The 19,492-nt window shown below is 40.1% G+C and overlaps 1 protein-coding gene across 3 annotated transcripts in view; it reads right to left on the bottom strand.

The window, feature by feature from the left end:
• LOC104325614 (glypican-5-like) overlaps positions 1 to 19,492 on the bottom strand; it is a 423,584-nt gene that overhangs the window by 113,875 nt on the left and 290,217 nt on the right. For all 3 annotated transcript variants that reach the window (XM_069792021.1, XM_069792019.1, XM_069792020.1), the window contains one exon: positions 362 to 512. In XM_069792021.1, coding sequence (XP_069648122.1) covers positions 362 to 512 — 151 coding nt within the window. The remainder of the gene's footprint in view (positions 1 to 361; positions 513 to 19,492) is intronic.

Raw genomic sequence — 19,492 nt, 5'->3', positions numbered from 1 at the left:
TAATCTAAATCTACCCTCTTTCAGTTTATAGCCATTACCTCTTGTCCTGTCACTACATGCCCTTGTAAAAAGTCCCTCTCCAGCTTTCTTGTAGGCCCGCTTTAGGTACTGGAAGGCTGCTAGAAGGTCTCCCCAGAGCAAATTTAAGTCTTTTATCTGCATGCCAAGTGTTAAATTATATTGGGTTACTGTCTGTACCATTCTATTTTTACTGCAGCTCTTCACAGATTAAGATTTGAATCCTTTGAATTTAGTAGGATTTTGACAGTAATTCAAGCGGTGCAAGTCTTAGCTCTGTCCACCTAATTGTGACATTTATGAATTTCTAAGCTCTGTATGTGCCTATAGAAACTGTATTTACCTGCTGTGTGAATCCTGTCACCGGATCCTTGACAGCCATCCTCATCATCACAATCCCCGCTTGACTCCATCTCTTCACTTCTTCCACCCCCGCTGCCAGCATCTGGGGAAGCCCATCTTTCCAGTTTTAATTTTGCCTTCTCAGCATCCAGCTAAAATGGAAAAAAACAACAATTATCAGAATATTTACACAGTTCCTACCTCTGGTGACCAAGATGGGTTTATAAAACAACAAGCACTTTCTCATTCACTTTCAAGAACGGCTCCTCAAGTTGGAGTTTTTTTCTGGCAGTGACATCCAAATATTTTGGAATAACAGACTATACCATCAAATTTTCTCCACCACAGATGACCAGGGACACTTATCATCAAACTTTTAATTGAAAACACCACATCTACTAATATCATCACAGGGAGCTCTGGTCCTGCAGCTTTTCATCTTGCAAACCACAGTTTGGAGATCACTGGTTAATGATGGTACAATCTGCCAGGTGTCTGAGTAATTTTTTTGCGCTATTTACAATCAAAGACCACAATATACTTGACAATCTTTTAAAAGTTGAGGGTATTTGCTACTTTTCATTATGGGCTTGGTCATTTGGAAACCTTAGCCCCTGGGTATGATTTTTAAGACGGTGTCATTTAAGATGCCTGTACCAACTGCAAGTTGTTAATTAAATTTCACTTGAAATATATTTCTTGGACTGAGTACAGAATAAGAAAGCGTCTTCTAAAATAAATCTGAATTTATCATACAAAGTCACATGTGCTATAACAACATATTTACTCCCCAAACTCATCTGTTTGACCTTTAGATGACTTTCTGCTTCTATCACCATGAACAGTTGCCTACTACTAGTGCTGTGGTAGTTACAAAAAATGAAAAATACCATTTCATTTTCAGTGAATCTAAACCCAGCCTATCCAGGGAACAAGAACAGCACTATTTGGGAAGAAATGAAGTAATTGGCTTAGACTAATACATTCTGTTATAAGGCATTCGTCAAGGAAGTATGATTCAGGAGCTTGAACCTGTCCCCCACACCTGAGAGGAGCACCTACTCAGCTACATGGCACCTCTCCTGTTGGAGCTGTAACATTTTTGTACAACATTTCAGAACCAGGGTGCTCCCTGTTCCTCGGAGGCCACCCTCCTCAACAGCCTGTATTTGTTGTTGCTAGTGCAAAGCATGCTTCAGGGTATTAGAGAAGGTGGGACAGCTTCGGCAGAGAAAAACCCCAACAGCTCAGCTTCCCCTACAGCCCAGGGATAGGGAAATACCCTGACTCAGAGTGGATTTTTTCACAACCTGGCTAAGTTGACCTGGTTACTATCGAGTTTCCATTCCCCCCACCTATCACCCCCATTTTGTGAGTGACTACCAATTTCTTTTCCAAATCTTGTTGGAAAATTACATTGGGAGGGTGTTGTTTTTAAGTGATGGGAAGAGTCATTCCAGTATTTCTGATCGCTTCCTTCATGTTGCTGAAACTCAACTTACAACGCATATGAACATTGTTTTGAAAGGCAGCAGCTTGTTTGTCTCCTTTTCAGAGTTATGAAAACCTTGTTCATGTTAGCTCTGCTTATATGGTATGACAAGGTATGATTAGGACCTGTTTTTCTAGTTATGTGGAAATATTTTAACCAAATGGAAAGACTTTGTAATGCTTCTCAAAGTCAGTCAGATGCTGGATCTATCCAATACCCTTCATCACAAGTATCTTCCCCCCAAAGTATTCCAGATCCATTTCAGGCTTTTTGATCTGCTTTATCACAGAGGACTCTGATTATTCTTGGTACTGAGGAAAATGTATTTTGAAATGTAGCTACTTTGAAGATTCAAACACATTTCACACTAAAAAGGAGGTGGGCTGGGAGCTGGGGGAGGAACTGGAGCACAGGGCTAATACAGCTGTATTAACTGGGTTGAAAGGATGATGATGGATGCAGCAATTTCTCTGTAGTGGGAAGCTTTGTGTGATAGTCTCCTTTTTCTTCAGATACTGTGAGCTGCCATCCTCCACTCCGGGGCTGACAAATGCTTGGATCAGTGCAGCAGAGATCCTGTTCTACGGAACAACAGATGCCAACTTCTATATGGCAGAACTCAGGAAATTTTTCACCCTTTCACTGAAAAGATCTGTTTGCTCATTCTGAAGACATAAATAACTTCACACTGCAGTGGGAAGATCAGTAAGTGGGAGGAGAGGGTATGGAGTCTAGTGGGGAAGCACATTAAACACTCTCTAATTGTTACTGCATGACTGTTTTCTATAAACAAATTGCTTAATGTTGAGGCTCGTTATTCACAGGCGTAAAGACTGATGTCATGGCAATACAAAACAACATTTTGTTAAACAATTGGAAAAATTTGCCTGTGAGGGAGCAAGATAACTCAGTTCTTTCACAGATGTGTTGTGTCCTGACCATATTAGAGAAGACTCCTTCATTCTTAGTTATAATCCTTCAGAATGAAAAGAAATGGCTAAGTGGTGAACAGAATGGATGCAAAATTTAATAAAAGCTTTTAATGACTGTTTGCCAGTCAAAGCAGAAATGTTTACTGCCTGTTAAGGTACTCCTTCTTTTAAAAAATTTTATTTCATTCAGTGCCCATGGCTCAATCCTGACCTCTGCTCAAAACAAGTAAACACTTGAATCAACTATGCACCACCTTCTTGGACAAAGACCAAGAAACAAGCTCAGCTTTTCAACATGGTGCACTGCAGCATTTTACAGACTTCTGGGTTCTTAGTGTCTTCACTACAAAAAGAGATTAGCTGTAGCTCGGCTCTGCATCTCCTGCCCATATCAATGAAGGTATACCCAGCTCTTTCTTGGCTTGCCAGTAGAGATGGCCATCAAATTACACAGAACCCTTATACACAAGTTCAACATTACCACTTAAAGCCAACTCAGGTGCGACCTACCAACCCTTTTCACCTTGTATACCCTTTCCCAACCTCTTCCAATGACTTTTCGTCTGTGGCTACCATTCACCTAGAACGATGGACCAGAGACCAACTTTGTGTAGAGATAATGGCTTATCTATAAATAAACGCTTTCCAGGAGATGAAATAGTGTAGCCACTTTAGTGAGGAGATCCACCCACACCGTGCAGCCCTGTTAGGAAGGCAATGTCACCGTTGCATACTGACTTGTGATCTAATCCCTTTAAAATTTTGAAGGAACACTTGTCCTTTGGCTACTGCCACATGACTTCAGTGAGATCACTGTTGCAGTGTGATAGCAAAGCACACGCCAGCATTTCTCCATCTCCTTTTTTCATAGTATCATTGAAACCTTTCTCGAAGGCCTGAGACTGCACTGAAATAGCACAGACTGCATCAGGATGAACTAGGATGGTGGAGCTTTAGAAGATCATAATGAAAGACATTAACCTTCACTTCTTATTAAGCTCTGCTAGGTTCAGATGATGGGTGTGGACAGGGAATGCCTGTAACGCTTTGTGGCTAGGGGACTGAGAGGTCTCCAACAGAGGAGCTGGAGGTCATACAAAGGTTCAAGGCATCTTCAGAGGCAGCCATGATCTGTTAAAAAGCCTGAACAATTCTCCTAGCTGCTGCCACCAATCACTAAAACCTTCTGCTTCCTCACAGACAGCTGTAGAGAGAAACACAGCTCTTTGCCCATATTTAACACTGGAGATCAGAGATTGGAGTCAGTCATGGCATTTCTATTATTGCTTAAACCCTACTCTTATACAAGCCTTTTTTGCTGACTTATGCTCTGCCTGCTGATGCATAATCCCATCTAGCGATCTCTGGCAACTCTGCACAATAGTTCCAGCCTGGGAGTGTAGTCTCTTGATGCTGAGAATTGATGTTTCGGTTAAACAATCGCAATGGATTTCAGGCTGGGCACTGGTGCTTATACCTTTACCTTCACAAAAGAGAAGGTATCTGCTGCCTAAGATTCTAGAAAATACTGGAATCTTAACAGCTTAAACATTAAATCTTCAAGTTTTTGCCACATCTTTTTTTTTTTTTCCCTCATGAAAAGGTTATATAAATAGATCAATAAGATTTGTACAGCCCAACTGAAAACCGACTCAAATCAGGAATTTTCCCAACTGCAATAGGCTTTGGATCAGGTTCACAAACATCTAAAGGGTTTTTGAGAAACTATACAGTCTTTCTATGGGAAAGCTTTAGTATCTGTATCTGATTCAGCTGAAAGGTAAAAATCACGTATTACTATTCAGCTCTGAGTCAGATACCGATGACTATCGTCATGCATTTTATTTATTCCAGCAAAAGTACCAACACTAGGTGACATAAAAAAAAAAAGTTCTGCTGATGTATGGTTTTATGGAGAAGGAAGAAGTCATATGAGAATGGTTGCTGTCTTTCTCCCCTATTAATACTTGATGATGTAGCACACACCTTCTCGGTCACATAAAAGAGTCCTTCAGACTTCAGAGGCTTCAAAGAGCACGTGACACACAACCCCTGAGCTTTCTATGATGACTCTAACCATAATTCTCACTCTGACCACAGGTGTGTTAGAATATAAATTTATTCTCATGGTTTTTCATGAAGGCATGTCCCAGTTGAATACTTCCACACATTAATTAAGTAATAACTGTTTAGGTCTGTGAAAACTATTTGATAAAAGTATCAATTTCAATCCATTTTATTGATTAGTCTATTTTCTGAGGTGTCATATATGCATGTATATCTGAGGGGATGATTCCAAGCTGTAGGATAATAAACTAATTTAATCAGAAAATAAGTTTTTAAATTATATTTTGCACCACAGTTTCAGACTTTTCAGGTCAGTGAACACAACAATGAAAATCTAAGAGAATACACTTTTTGAATAAAGCACTTAAAAGTTGTATGCTTGGAATATTCAGAGACAAATCCATATAATAATTGTTTCCCGAGGGATTTGTTAATTAGTTTTCTATATGACAGATTTCAGTGTGAATGCTTTTCCTCTCTGAAAAGACAGCTTTGGGGTGAAATCTGACTTCTGTCCACTCGTCCTGTGAGCACACACTTGCTGGTGTTTTCACAGTGATCAAAAAATGGCTGATTATACGCTGCATTTAGAAATTGTAAGCTAAGCATGATCTTTTCTCAAAGTACGTACAAGTAGCTGCCTTTTTAAAAGTGCTTTAGTGACATAAATGTGATTTGCAGAGACAAAGCATTTTGTCAGCTTATGCACAAATAACGTACAAAGCCTAATCTTGAAAAGAGTCATAAATGACTCAATCCTTCCATTCATTTTTTTCAAAAATAAAAATAAAAAATCCTTTCTAAACCATTATTAGGTCAGAAATTACTACAACTGAAAAAGACAATGCGCCTTTGTTTGTAGCCTATTATATATATTTTTTGTTAGGGACTGACATATTGCTTTAGGCATAAAGCTGCATTTTACTGGTGCCTTGTGACTGAGCAGATGTTCTGTCATTTCACAAAACAACAGCAACATAACAAATTTTAGACATAACTGCCATATATATGCTTATTCCAAGTGGGCCCTCTCCTTTGAGATAACATTTATGGTTAATTTTCCTCCACATATGCTCTTAGCTCTTTTTTAAAAGCATTTGGCAGTTGCTTTTGCTGCTTCTTTTCACGTTTATCTAGCATTCATATATTACAGCATAAATAAGGAAAATGAACTTATTTGTCTTCAATTTTGTCAGACATCTTCTTTGTTTTGTTCTTGCTTTGTCTCTATTTCATAGAAATGCACAAAGGCCCGATGTGTTATCTCCTAGTTTCTTCAGAAAGTAGTACAACTCAAGGAGGTAGTACCACTCAACTCTTAAATCCTTTTTTTAGCTAAAGAAAACAGACATCTAACCTTCTGCAGCAACTGACACCCCCAGAAGGTTTCCTTCTGCTGTATTTATTCAGATCCTTACAATAACCTTTGCATAACACATCTTGCTTTACAAGTCACCTGTACAATATTAGAATAATTTAGCTGAACAGCTATACATAATTTATGCAACACAGTTAAGGACTGACAATGGTTTTAGAATTTTATTCGTGTCTCTCCCGACTAGACCTTTTCCAACTAAGGAATTGGACCAATATTGGTAGATTCCTTTGTTTTATATTTTCCTCTCTAGCATAAGTACCTTGCATTTACTTACACTGATATTTGTATTTATTGTCTATGCCAATACTCCTGGTGTATATATCTAGATATATAAACTGAAGGGGGAAGGCTCTCTTCAAGCACATCGAAACATGCAGAGCGCAAGTCTCGGACTGTGCGTGCCCACAAAGTGGGGACTGACATCCTCCTTTCCTCCTCTGCCCCAGTGTATTGGGGGCATTTTGGAAGTTCTTTTTTTCCATTTTTGATATTTTTTTTCTCGTTCCTTTTTGTTTGTTCTACCATCAAGTTTCTCAGGTTGCCTGGAAGCACTTTCATACCTGAAAAGGCCCATGCCTAGAATAAGCATGCTGGTTCTGTGACTACGCATGCACCTCTCCTTCTGTATTTGTTTGTGACATTGCAGCTCCCCATGGGGCCGTCTTTTGGATAAATTTGTCAAGTTTCTGGTTGAGGCTATCTTGCAGAGATGATGCAGAACACTCACTTGAATGATAAGTGCAATTCTGAGTAATTAAACTCTCACCCAAATGTTGAAGCAGCTGCCAGCCCCTGCCCCAGCCCCACTGCTCCCAGTTCCACAACTGCAGAGGCAAAAGCGCTCAACTAGGAGGGCAGCCCCCACCGCCCCAGGGCAGTTCCTCACCTCCTCAGAAGGAAAGGCGCAGGCCCAGCAGAACGGGCTTACATGGCACGACCAGCTCATAAGATCCAGCAGCAGGAGGAACACAGTGACATAAAGTTTCCTTAGGGTCACTACACGTTGCATGGGAGATGACACACCTGCTTCTAATGTGTTTTATGTGTTGTTTTTCACCTTGTGCTTCATTCTAGAATTCTTTTGGTCGAAGTATTTTAATTATTTGATGATCTCTCCTACTGTGTTTCCAAGCATCTTCAGTACAAGCTGTACACCTTTTGGGAAGGTTAGGACTCACTTTCTGACTTTATTCATCTTTTTCAAGCAAATACCTGATGGAATTGGTGTTTTTATTTGTCTTGGTTTGCTTTTTCCCCATTAAATCACTAAATTACTCCTTTCTGAAACAGCATCTGTATTCCTACAATGGATTTAGCTTCTTACGGTTTCCGTGGAAGTTTCTTGCAATCATTCCTTTATTTTCTACATATAACTTCTCCTCCTAGTTTTATAGTCTTAACTTCTCCACATACACTTTCCAATCGTCTGTCCTTAAGGCCTTGTATTTGCATAAGTCTGTCTTTACCTGTGATTACTTTTTGTTCTCCTGGTTTATGCAGATTGACTCGTTACCCTCTTCCTCATATTTTTACTGCCAGATGACACACTAGATACTTAAGGATCCACACTTTCATTTATCTTTGAATACTTTAAATTTTCCCTCTGTGTCCTTCCTCTAATCTGGCTGTTTCTCTCTGGTTTCCTGTATAGCCCACCGCAGATCCATACTCCACAGTAGAGAAGCTACAAGCGATTATTTCTCCCTCGGTTGATTACAAATGTAATAGAATTATTTCAGCGGGAATCTAAGATGGTTTTTAGAGATTCGCCTTGTTATACTGCAGGATTAATGCCTCTACTTTTGATGTTTATGGTTTCTGTTTTTCAACTGCTTATTAAAGGTGAGTGTATTTCTAGAATAATGCTAGCACCGTGATCAGTTTAATATTCATTGAATTAAATTACACAAGCTACGTATGTTCTCATATTTACTGATTACACTGCAAAGAAGCAACAAGAATGTGCACCCATGGAATCTTATTGCTTTAGCAAAAGCTTCATAGTAACAGTTTGGGTAAACTGTCACCCAAAAAGTATTACCTGTGAATGATGTAAAGTGAGCACAAATAAAAAAAAAAGTCTTATTCTAGTTAATAATCTGTTTTAACCAAGCACAACAGCTGTTTAAAGAGAATTAACAAAATCTGATTTGAATTCAGTAAGTCAGTTGGGTCAAGAAGCAAGCAGACACATCTCCTTGATGTCTTATCTTGGTGTTGGGTTGTAACTTTTTGGTATTATGTGATACACTGAAGAAGATCTTTCTGATCTGGTATCTAGTGAGCCTAACTTAGACGTATACCTTGAGTTAATCCCTGCCACAGGCATGAATTTCACCTTTAGACAGTTAGCTTAGTGTAGTCTTTTCCAAAAATAAAAACTGCTTTTTCAATTGCAGTACATGTAGTCTGAAAATAGAGCATATGGCTAAAAAACCTGCTGTGTTATATTAAGACTTTCTGCATCTTGTTAAAGTAAAAAAAAAAAAAGGTAAACAATTGTAATAAAAACACAAGGTAAGCATTATAATTATTGGTGAAGAGTATGCAGGAGTTGCTTACAAAAGGTCTTTGACCCTTCAAAATAGTTCATTTTTGGGACAGTGGCTGTTTTATACAAGAGCTTCAGAGGCAGAGGATTGCTGAGAGTGCCAACAAGGTACTCGGAATGACAGTGTCACCAGTGCTTGTGATGTGGCCCATTGCAAGAAAAATGTGGGCCATAACATCTCTAGACATGAGTGCACAGCATGCATGCACAGATTAGATGGATGACAGTGCTATCACCAGTGGGAGCTGCACTTATTTTTTGTAATAATTGCAATAATACACTAGACCAGAGGGCGTGATTCTCTGCAAGGATAAGTGGCTGGGAGATGAACACACCGTGTCTCTGCCACACTGAGACAGAAAGGCACGATGCCAGACCCGGCAAGTGTTGCCTCCTGTGCTCTCACAAATGAGGCTGTTCTACATTGCTTACAACACTATATCTCCATACTTGGAAAGGAAGAGCTTTAAGTGGGATAGCTTTTGCAGGGGGGTAAAAAAATGACTAGAAAAAATGAAAAGTCTTCTCTAAAAGACCATGGCTTGCTTTTCCTAGCACAAAGAAGACTGGGAGAATATGATTATTGTATATAAATGTATTTAGCCTTCCACTTAAACATGGAGAGATCTCTGAGAATAAAACTAGCATAGAAATAAAAAGGCAGAAAACAAGGTTTTTAACTATCAGAGTTATGAGTTTTGGGAGCAGCCTCCCAAGAGGAAGGTGGGGACAAAAATTCTCAAGCATTTGAAAGACCTGGCTGAATAAATTTGTGAGTAAATTTGCCTGAGGTCTCTTCCAGACTTCCATCCTGTGTTTCTACACTCTGCTAGTTTCTAATATTAGAAAATTGATTTGTAAAATCAAAATCACAAACCAGAACCACTCCCATTAGCTGTTAGGAGTGTTATTTCCTTGCTTGTCTGATTTCTATATGGGAAAATTGTGTCCACATACCAAATTATGTCCATTCTTTCTTCTAGGCTAAGAATGAAGCCTCTTAGTTGTGCCTGAAGTCAAAATGTGGCTCAGAAAATGTATTAATTATTGCTGAGGCTTAACATGGTTTACAGACGTCCTGTTTAACTAGGAGCTCTGACTCATCAGGTTTTAGACTTCTAATAATAGCTAAGAACCTTCTGTCTGATCAGACTTGGGAAGTGTGAAATGAGAAGTGCCTGCAATCAGGAGGCTGGTCGCACTCCATCAGCCCTTGAATGGCATCCTTCTGATAAGCTGCATGTTTTTATGGGTTAAGTGAGTAAACAGTGGCCAATCTAAATTGTCTAAAGGAACAGAGCCAACCTTTCTCCTTGCTTTGTACTCAGAGAGCAATTACCTTTTTTTATCTGCTGAAGGAAATGTTCATGACATGCTCCAGTGCATGTTAATTCTGTTTCATGTTCTTGGATAATTATCTGGTTTCAAGCTGTATGTTGCTGAAGATAATTTTCATAGTATGAAAAGTTCGACATTTCTTTGGAAAGACTTGTGAACAATCAAAGACATGCATTATTTGGTAGTGCTCAGCAGACCCGGGCTTTGGATTTGATGCTTCATGTTATAACATGACAGAAGCAGTGGTTTGTTCAGTCTCCTCCACATTGAATCCCAGCAACTGAGCACTAAAATACAATATGGAATAAAGTACGGAAAATATTGTAAGAAGATGGATAATGATGTTTGTCACCCATTTAATGTGTACTGATGTCGGGAGCTAAATCACAAATTATCATGTAAGCTAACTAGCTTTAATAACATTGCAACCCAAAGCCACATTTAAAAACAATTACACTGTCTCAGTGCCACCAGACTTCTCTGAAATCTTGAATATCACATTTCTAAATGTGTTGTATTATTTAGAAGGTGCCACACATGTACAGAAAAAGAAAGGATTGGAGCCTATGCTGCTATGAATCAGCAAACTGAATTCTGTGGAGCTGCTCCAATTTATTCCACATGAAGGGCCAGCCCAGATGTTTTTTTGTTTGGGAAAGCTTGGTGTTGTAACAAAACAGACAAATGCATTTCATGTGGCATGAATCTGACAGAAGACAAGACTCTCTCTTTCCAGATGTTGTACTCCCATGGTTTCATGGTAACATCTGAGGACATGTGATTGAATGTTTTTGCTAAGTCATTTTTATGAAGAGAGAGGAACAGATACTTCTGCAAGCAGCAGCTGCCACTGAATGTTTTTTTCCTATGGCTTTCCTTTCCGTTGGTGGCTTCCCATGGAGGTTCTCTGATGTCACAAAGACTGAGTTCACAATGCAGTGTTTTTACCAGCGAGTCTCTTTCCTCTACTCACAGAACTCAGGATCTGTTAAATTTGGTTAAAATTGCCTAAAGGGTTAAAAAGATACGGAGGGAGTGGCAAGGCTGACAGGCAGCGACACAGCAGAGTACATTATATAAGCTATGTTTGTTTATGAAACCAGGTTAAAATGCAACTTAAGGGCAAACAAACAACCATCCTTGGCAGATCACTAGTAAAATTTCTGGAGAGCATGAAGAGTGGCTTTGCCTGACAGCAGCTTTGCCTTTCCCCTTGTGGGTTTAAATTCTGTTCAGGCTTGGAATAAGCACAGTAAGTGGAAAAAGGTCAATGCATTGGTCTTCGTGGACTATCATCTGCTCCTACTGCCTTCTCAAAAGCCACTAACAAGATAATCTGATCACAAAGATCAAAAGCTCTCTTGTGGTGCACTAGGGAAACTGATAACCACATTCTCCTGTGCTGTATATACCTATAATTCAGAGTTTTGAACTGGCCCACATTTACCAGAGATGTAAAGTGGCTTTGAAAGTCTTTCTTTATATTTCATTCACACTATATAAAGGAACTGCTGTTTCCGGGGAGAGGACTGAAAGAGAAACTTGTGCTACCAGCACTTTACTGCAGAATTCATTTAAGCAGTTTCAGCACATACATGCAACACTCATTTGTCCTGTTGTTTTACGCTTACATTTTACACTTATTATTTCAGAATATTTTCTCTACAAGTGACAAAATTCCCATTTAATTGATTAGAATAATTTTCACTTGTCTTTTCTGAGATTTCTGAAGTTTCTCTATTCCATTTTTCATGTCACCAAAAATTTAAATTTTTATTTAATTAAAATTAAAACAAACATCCTCTTTTCTTCAATGATGGGTCTAAATTAGATTCCACTCTTGTACAGCTCTGTAGACCTTACCTAAATTTCAAGCAGTGTTCAAGAGGAGCAAAGAAAAGAGGTCAACTCTACTAAAGACAAGAGCGTGTTCTGGACTGGAGCTGGCTTCTGTTATTGTAATGAGACCTATACTGGAATAGGCGAAAACCCAGCAAAATGGCCCAAGAACTATCACTGGAAGACAGTCAGTGTAAAACAAAACATTTTGCTGATATTCTGTTTTCCCCCTTCACAGCAAGATGCTTTTGCTCCCCATTTGTATTCAATCCTTCTTGCCAGCTCCTCTTCACTGCTTACTTGTGACCCACCCATCTCTTTTTTTTCCCTTCTCATGGAATAGCATCCTTTTTCCTGCCTAAATAAGATCATCAACTCAGCTACCGTGATGATTCTTGGCCACTTCTGCTTCAATGTATTATTAGGTTTTACACATGGAAGCTCTTCTTCCATTGGAGGCTGGTCCCTCCTTGACCCCTAGCAGCTCTGCCCAACACATGGTTTTCTTCTCCTTTTGTTAATTTACACTGAAGGCCTGCAAGGACCGTTCAATCATCTCACCTGTTTCTCCTCCCTGCCTTAGAACTCTGAAGAAAGAAGCTCTCCCACAGTTTTTCTACGACTTTGAATCTTTATGTAGAGCATTCTCAGTGGAAACAAGGAGGAACCAACCCCAGTGATCTCACCACTGACCATCAGCAAGTTTCCCCACAGTCTGGGAACTTGTCACAGTCTGGGAACTTGTCCTGGTTTCAGCTGGGATAGAGTTAACTGTCTTCCTAGTAGCTGGTACGGTGCTATGTTTTGAGTTCAGTATGTGAAGCATGTTGATAACACTGATGTTTTCAGTTGTTGCTAAGTAGTGTTTAGACTAAAGTCAAGGATTTTTCAGCTTCTCGTGCCCAGCCAGTGAGAAAGCTGGAGGGGCACAAGAAGTTGGCACAGGACACAGCCAGGGCACCTGACCCAAACTGGCCAACGGTGTATTCCATACCATGTGACATCCCATTTAGTATGGGAACTGGGAAGTGGGGGCAGGGGATCGCCGCTCGGGGACTAGCTGGGTGTTGGTCAGCAGGTGGTGAGCAATTGCCCTGCGCATCATTTGTACATTCCAATCCTTTTATTACTACTGTTGTCATTTTATTAGTGTTATCATTATCATTATTAGTTTCTTCTTTTCTGTTCTATTAAACCGTTCTTATCTCAACCCATGAGTTTTACTTCTTTTTCCCAATTTTCTCCCCCATCCCACTGGATGGGGGGGAGTGAGTGAGTGGCTGCATGGTGCTTAGTTGCTGGCTGGGGTTAAACCACAACAGAACTCCTAGATTAGCTAGTCAGCAATATATCGTTCTAGATGAGAAATGTGGACTCGAAAAGCTCGGACATTTTCGTGGGCAGGTATGTTATTCAGGGACCATTAAGATGGCTCCAGGAAAGATCGTGTTCTGTTTGTAAAGCAGCCCATATGGCCTGCCTGCTCTGCCAGACCTGGCACACTGCTGACTCTGGCCTCCTCTGAGTGAGAGAAAAGATACGATTAGTATCGAGTGCTGGCATTTTGTACAGATGTCCTGCTTTGCTCCCATTTAACTGTGGCCCAAAACTGCAGCGAGTACCAGTAAACACACACATGGATAAGCTGTTGCTTTAAAACAAAAAGCTACAAGCGAGAGATACAGGATTTTAGAACTGACAGCAAACACTGCACCTAGATCAGCATTCTTTCCTGATAAGGAGCTACCACGGCAATGAAGAACAAGTTGTGGCGTGTCTCATTTACATACCAACTCAGGAACAGCCTTGCTTGCTGTACATTCAACCCCACAAGGGTTCATGTATTCACATGCAGCTCTGGAAGGTACAATTATTTGTGATGACAAAGGATGATCTAAGCAAAGGCAGACTCCCATGCACTTGTCTTCTCATCCTGTAAGTGAGCAAACACATTACGTAGCCTTGATTCTGCCTTGGGCATTTTCCTAACCATGAATCATGAAATACAAGGCAGAGATGGCATAAAGAGACTGTAAAGAATTTACACTTCTGGCATACCTCAGCTGCATCATGGCTTCCTCTCCTTCCCAAGAGCTCAGGCACGGCTGTGCTGAGTCCTGAGTTCTGGCCACTCTGGCAGCAGCCACACACACTAGTGCTGACTGTAATTGAACTGGAAAGTAAAAGGACTCCCTAAAGAACCACTGGCATGAGGACTGTATCTGGGGGAGTTGTTTGGTCTGGGTCTTTTAAGTATTTCTGAGGTAATACAGCTATACTTAGCTGCTGAAACATAACATGGAGTATAGCAAGAACCCCCACTCTGTATTTGGCCGTCTGATACTAATTATGCATGAAAAAGAAGGAATCTATCTTTAGTTTAACTTCAAAGACAAGGCCATGCTTCGTACTGTCAAGTAGGTAGGACTTGCAGTGATACGCTGTGTTTACAACTGCAGGGGCACATACCCACTGGGAAATCTAAGGCAGCTGGAAAGGCTCAACAGCACTGACTTTCCCTCTCTCTTTTCTCTTGCTAGTGTGTAAGTTATGGGGCAGAGTATTGCTATTTATTCAGATTACTCCGATGTCGTGAATGACTGACTACCAAATCAAAGTCTGCTCACCGATTTCAGTGAAGGTCATGTCTCAAAAAATTTTCTGTCATCAGTCCCAAGCCCTTCTCGTGGTGTTGCAGGGGTAAACACAGAGACTCAGTCACCAACACACACACAGGTACACAAAGAGAATGATCCTACAAGCCTATTTATTTAGGAAAGCAGGCAAAAAGCCATTGTGGAAATCATGTTAAGATCTACCTCCACCATAAAGCTCTCTGTTGTGCTTTATGTCACCTTCCCCAGAGCTTTACCTGAGCTTGTGTATGATTGTAAGCTCTGCAGGGACTGCCTACTCTTTTAGATTTACTACCATGACAGAGGGCTCTTCTTAGTCGGTCCCTTATTTCTTCTGTATAAACATGATTAATCATAATAATTAAAAGGATGTCCCCCTCCTTTTTGTTCTTTCATTACAGTACAGATGGTAGGGTGGATTTTTTTGTTGCTTTTTCTATGCGGGGTTTTTCTTTTTAAGTCTGATCTCACCACCTGTCCACTACAGTGTGTGTATACATCAGACAAGTAAGTGCAGTTTTAATAAATGGAATGGTGCTTAATCGTGCCCATGTTATAAATCGTGTTTCCTCTTACCCCTTTTCATTTGATACGTTTTACTCTAGGTAAGTTACATTATGACTACACATATTGCAAATCTTATTGTGAATATTTAAATAGATGGTATCCTAATTTTCAGTCACTTCAGATGTTTTTTGTTAAAGGAGATAGCAATGTACAACCATAATGAAGGACCTTCTTGTCAAATTTTGTCTTCAAGGAGGCTTGGATTAATATGAAGCACACAGCTGAGGTATCTGTGTTCTGAAGTGCTTGAGAGACTCTTTTAATTGGCACAATCTGTTGTGCCTCTCAGATCTATTTGTGAAGGTGTTCAGCATGGTGTGTGTTTTGCTGATGAGCTATTCTTTGCCTTGTAGTGAAGAAATGTTTTGTCTTGTGTCAGATATTACAGCCACTGATATTTAAATGTTTAAGAATGGGAAATGAAAGACTGAATACTAACAAAAGAATGAAAGCAGTTAAGACAACGGTCATTAAACATCCTAAGGTGATGGTTTTTTACTTTATCATTATGTTTTGTTTATCTCTCTTCTGTTCATTAGCCAGGAGCCCACGAGTTGTCTTTCAACAGATCCTCTAGTCTAATACTTTCTAGATAAAGGCAGTTTACTACCACCAAGTAAACTGTGTTTCCTATGGTGTATGTCCATATGTTTTATATATTCTTTCTTTGGATCTACAGTGGATGTTTTACATTAGTGGCCCCTTTCAAAAGTTCCCATCCTTAAGATTTCTCTAAATGGTCTTGATACAGTGGAATACGCAGCAATAATCAATTATTCTGTCTGATTCTTCTTAGTATTCTATAAAAAATGGGAATTTATCTCACAACATAGATGGAACTACCTTTAGAGCAGAAAACTTTCATACATGTGTTATTTTGTATTAATAATAAATCATACATGTGTTATCTTCACAGTAGTCTAACACTTAAATGGCCAGTTCAGAGCAGACCAACTCACTGTTTACTTGCCTTATTGTTTGTAAGGAAGGGGATAACTGACTGAAGCAACCATATTTTGCTATAATTTTCGTGAAATCTCCCTTCTCCCTGTTACACCTCTCCCACACCCTTCTGATTAGTAATACATATCCTAGATATACACACTAGGGCTTCTCCTCAGACATTGATCCCATCTCTTTATTCCACTTCTGTCATGCTCCCCCAGGCTCATGTCTCCATTCCCCCTCATACCACTCTCGGGTTATTTCTTCCCCCTTTACCTGATCTGACATAGATGCTTTATTCTGCCTACTCTCCCTGTCTGCGAAGCCTCCATCGCTGCAGTCTCCTTGTCATATCTACTGTAAGTCCTTTTATTCAGCTATGAAAGAATGGAAGTACTTGGGGTGCTGATCTAACATTGCTGCCTTCATTAACTTTTTTGTACTACAACTCCCTTTGTACAGTGTCTTCTAAATTGAGGTGTACCTGATATTTGGGGCATGATTTAATCTCTCTTAACTCTTTGGAATTTAGTGCAGTTTGCAAGATCAGAACCTCTCAGGCTACTCATTTTCAAAGATCATATTAGTCAGGAGTTTTTTTCATTTCTCATTTAAGTGCCAGAACAGCCAATGTAAGGTGAGGGATAATGATCTACCTCCAGAATTGTGTTTAATATTTAATAGTCTATGATCACTATTTAATTTGGACCAATCCCATACTGTATGCTGTAGAGGTCTCTCTTTACTGTCCCACATCTGTTAAATATTTTAGATATTTTAACTTTATATTTATGTAGTTGAGATGGAGTATAATAAAGCCTGTTAAAATCAAGAGTGTATGAGGTTATATTGAGTATTCTGAGAAAGACAGATTTAGCAAGCTTAATGGAAACCATTCACTCCTCTATTGAGATGTCAGATTTGTTTCTCACAGTTTTGCACATTATGTTTAACTCAGCTCTTTCCGTCAAAGGCAACTGATGTCTTCTAGCAACACATTCAGACATGGACTCCTTCTTCAGTTCTAACTTCTCCAGATTAAATTAATACCAAAGACAGTGAGTGGCATGCATGTGAAAAAGGTCATTCCTAAGCAAAATGACGTATCTATAAAAACATAAAGGAGCACAACTTACTGTCTACATACACTGGAATTCTCCTAACTTCCTTCGGAGGATCTTTTTAACATTTGACATTTGGGCAACACATTTCCATTATGGCTCAAAACTCTTCATATGATTTTTCTAAACCTTTAATCAGTCAGGAATGTCAGGCTGGTTTACACCACAGTGATATGTCATTTAATGCTCCACCTCATTTTCAGCAAACTGTTCCACAAAGCTTGAATATCATTAGGTGGACGGAGCATTACGGATAGGTGTCTGCAATTAGGCTTCTGTCCGCAATTCTCTGTTGTCAGTATTTTCTCTAAAATTGAAGCTCTCATCCTCAAGAAAGACTGCTACTCTCAAGCAGGACACCTATCTTTACCACAGGCCAGCCTCCCTAATGATATGCCAGGCAGGTTTAAATGACTGAAGATAGAAGTATCCTTGGATGATGGTCTCATGGTTACAACTATGGGCATTATATTCTCAGGAAGCAACTGAGAAATGCAGACCCAACCGATAAAATTTGGTAACAAATTCCCCTGTCATTCCTCACTAACATGCTTTAAAGCGATCTCACTAGGCAGTGATACTACTGTACTCTATGCAAGTTCTAATGATAAAACTAAATTACATAAACTTGGAAACTGAGCAATGTTATAGCAAATATTGTGCATAGACAGCTGGGGGGGGTAAGCAAGACCCATTAAAAAGAAACAGACAGACATATCTACTATTTCCTATCATTTACATTCTTGATCTTTAAACCAAACGTCTACTCTATTTATTTGTGCAATTAAACACATTATTTCACTGGCTGTGCACAGCTTTTGGAGGATTTAGTCACGCTCTTAAGCAATTCTGAAACATACTGTGCATATTTGTCTAAAAATGTGCCCTAGCTGTATAGTATGGACAGGTAAGAGAGTTAATCAGAAAACAAAAAAGCAAACATTAAGGAAGAAATGCTCTCGGGGAAAATAACACAATGCAAAAGATATGTTATTGCTCACTGAATTACCTACACGAGCATTTGCATTCTTATTACAGCATTAATCGTTGCACATGTGATACAGGAGTCAGTAGCATTAATGCTTTACCTTGTTCAGCAAGAAAGCAGAGTGCTGCATGACACTACTGGCTTCTGACCCCACCAGCATCTGACAGCAGCAGTATTACTGGATTTTGTGCAGGTCAAGAGAGTGTCTCTGGTAGAGAGAAGAGGATTTGTTTCCCTCTCTAAGTACCTTGTCAGACAATTCAGAGAAATTCACTGGACCTCTCCCCCATGTCCCAAAAATCTCCTCCCTTCCCCTCCCCTCCCCTCCCCTCCCCTCCCCTCCCCTCCTCTCCTCTCCTCTTCCTTCCCATAAACCCAGGATCATGTTGGCTAACTTTGGCTATGGCCCAGTCCACCTTGATCACTTCAGCCCAGGCCCTGATATTCTGTTCCCATTCACATCAAGCTTTATAAGGCACTCTCCTTAGTAGTTACTGCAGGAGGAAGGGCTAGATTAAGGAAATGCAGAATTACACAGGCACACCGGCAAAATGCCTCCCTGACATGGCTCCCACATTGCTGTCCGGCAGTTGAAAGCCACCTTTGCAGGACTAGGTTTTGGTCCCAAGTAGAGTGTAAGGAAAAATATTTTGAATCTTGAAGGTGTCAAGCACAAAAAGGAGATAAACAGTATCTGCATTTCATAAAACAGTAAAAGCACCGAACTTTTCAAGCTAGAAGCTTACTGAACGCAAAACACAACACGACCTTCCAAAAGAGAATGGTCACCTCTTGATTTATACTTGCAATACCACATCTTTCCTGCATGAATTTCAAAGTGTATGATAATGTACTACAATTCCTCAGAACCAGAGAGAACTGCTGGATAGCTGGCTCAGGATCAAAATGATCAGCATGCCATAAAAATGGCCATACAGCTTGAGACTAGGAGTTCATCTAGCCTAACATCCCATACCTGACACTGGTGCAAACCTGGCACTGCAGGCAAAGTGTGATGTGTCATCCCGATGACAACAGGCAAAGAACTTCATTCAATCTTTGTGGCTAGCAGCTGAAGTTAAGTTGTAGTATGGTGGCGAGCGTTGTGGGACAAAGGATAGACTGGGAGGTGTAACAGAGCTTCAGGGAGCTCTGGCTAGGGGCTAGTGAGCTCAGCAGGGCTCCAGAGTGATGACAGTAGGGCTTCAGCAGGTTGTGGCTGGAGTGTCTCTTCCCCTTCCTTAACCTACTGCTCTCCCAGCAATCAGGTCTGCCTGA

The sequence above is a fragment of the Haliaeetus albicilla genome, chromosome 9 (assembly GCF_947461875.1).
Source record: "Haliaeetus albicilla chromosome 9, bHalAlb1.1, whole genome shotgun sequence".
Classification (NCBI taxonomy): Eukaryota; Metazoa; Chordata; class Aves; order Accipitriformes; family Accipitridae; genus Haliaeetus; species Haliaeetus albicilla.
The sequence above is the reverse complement of the archived record's forward strand: the minus strand, read 5'-3'. Positions and strand labels throughout refer to the sequence as shown.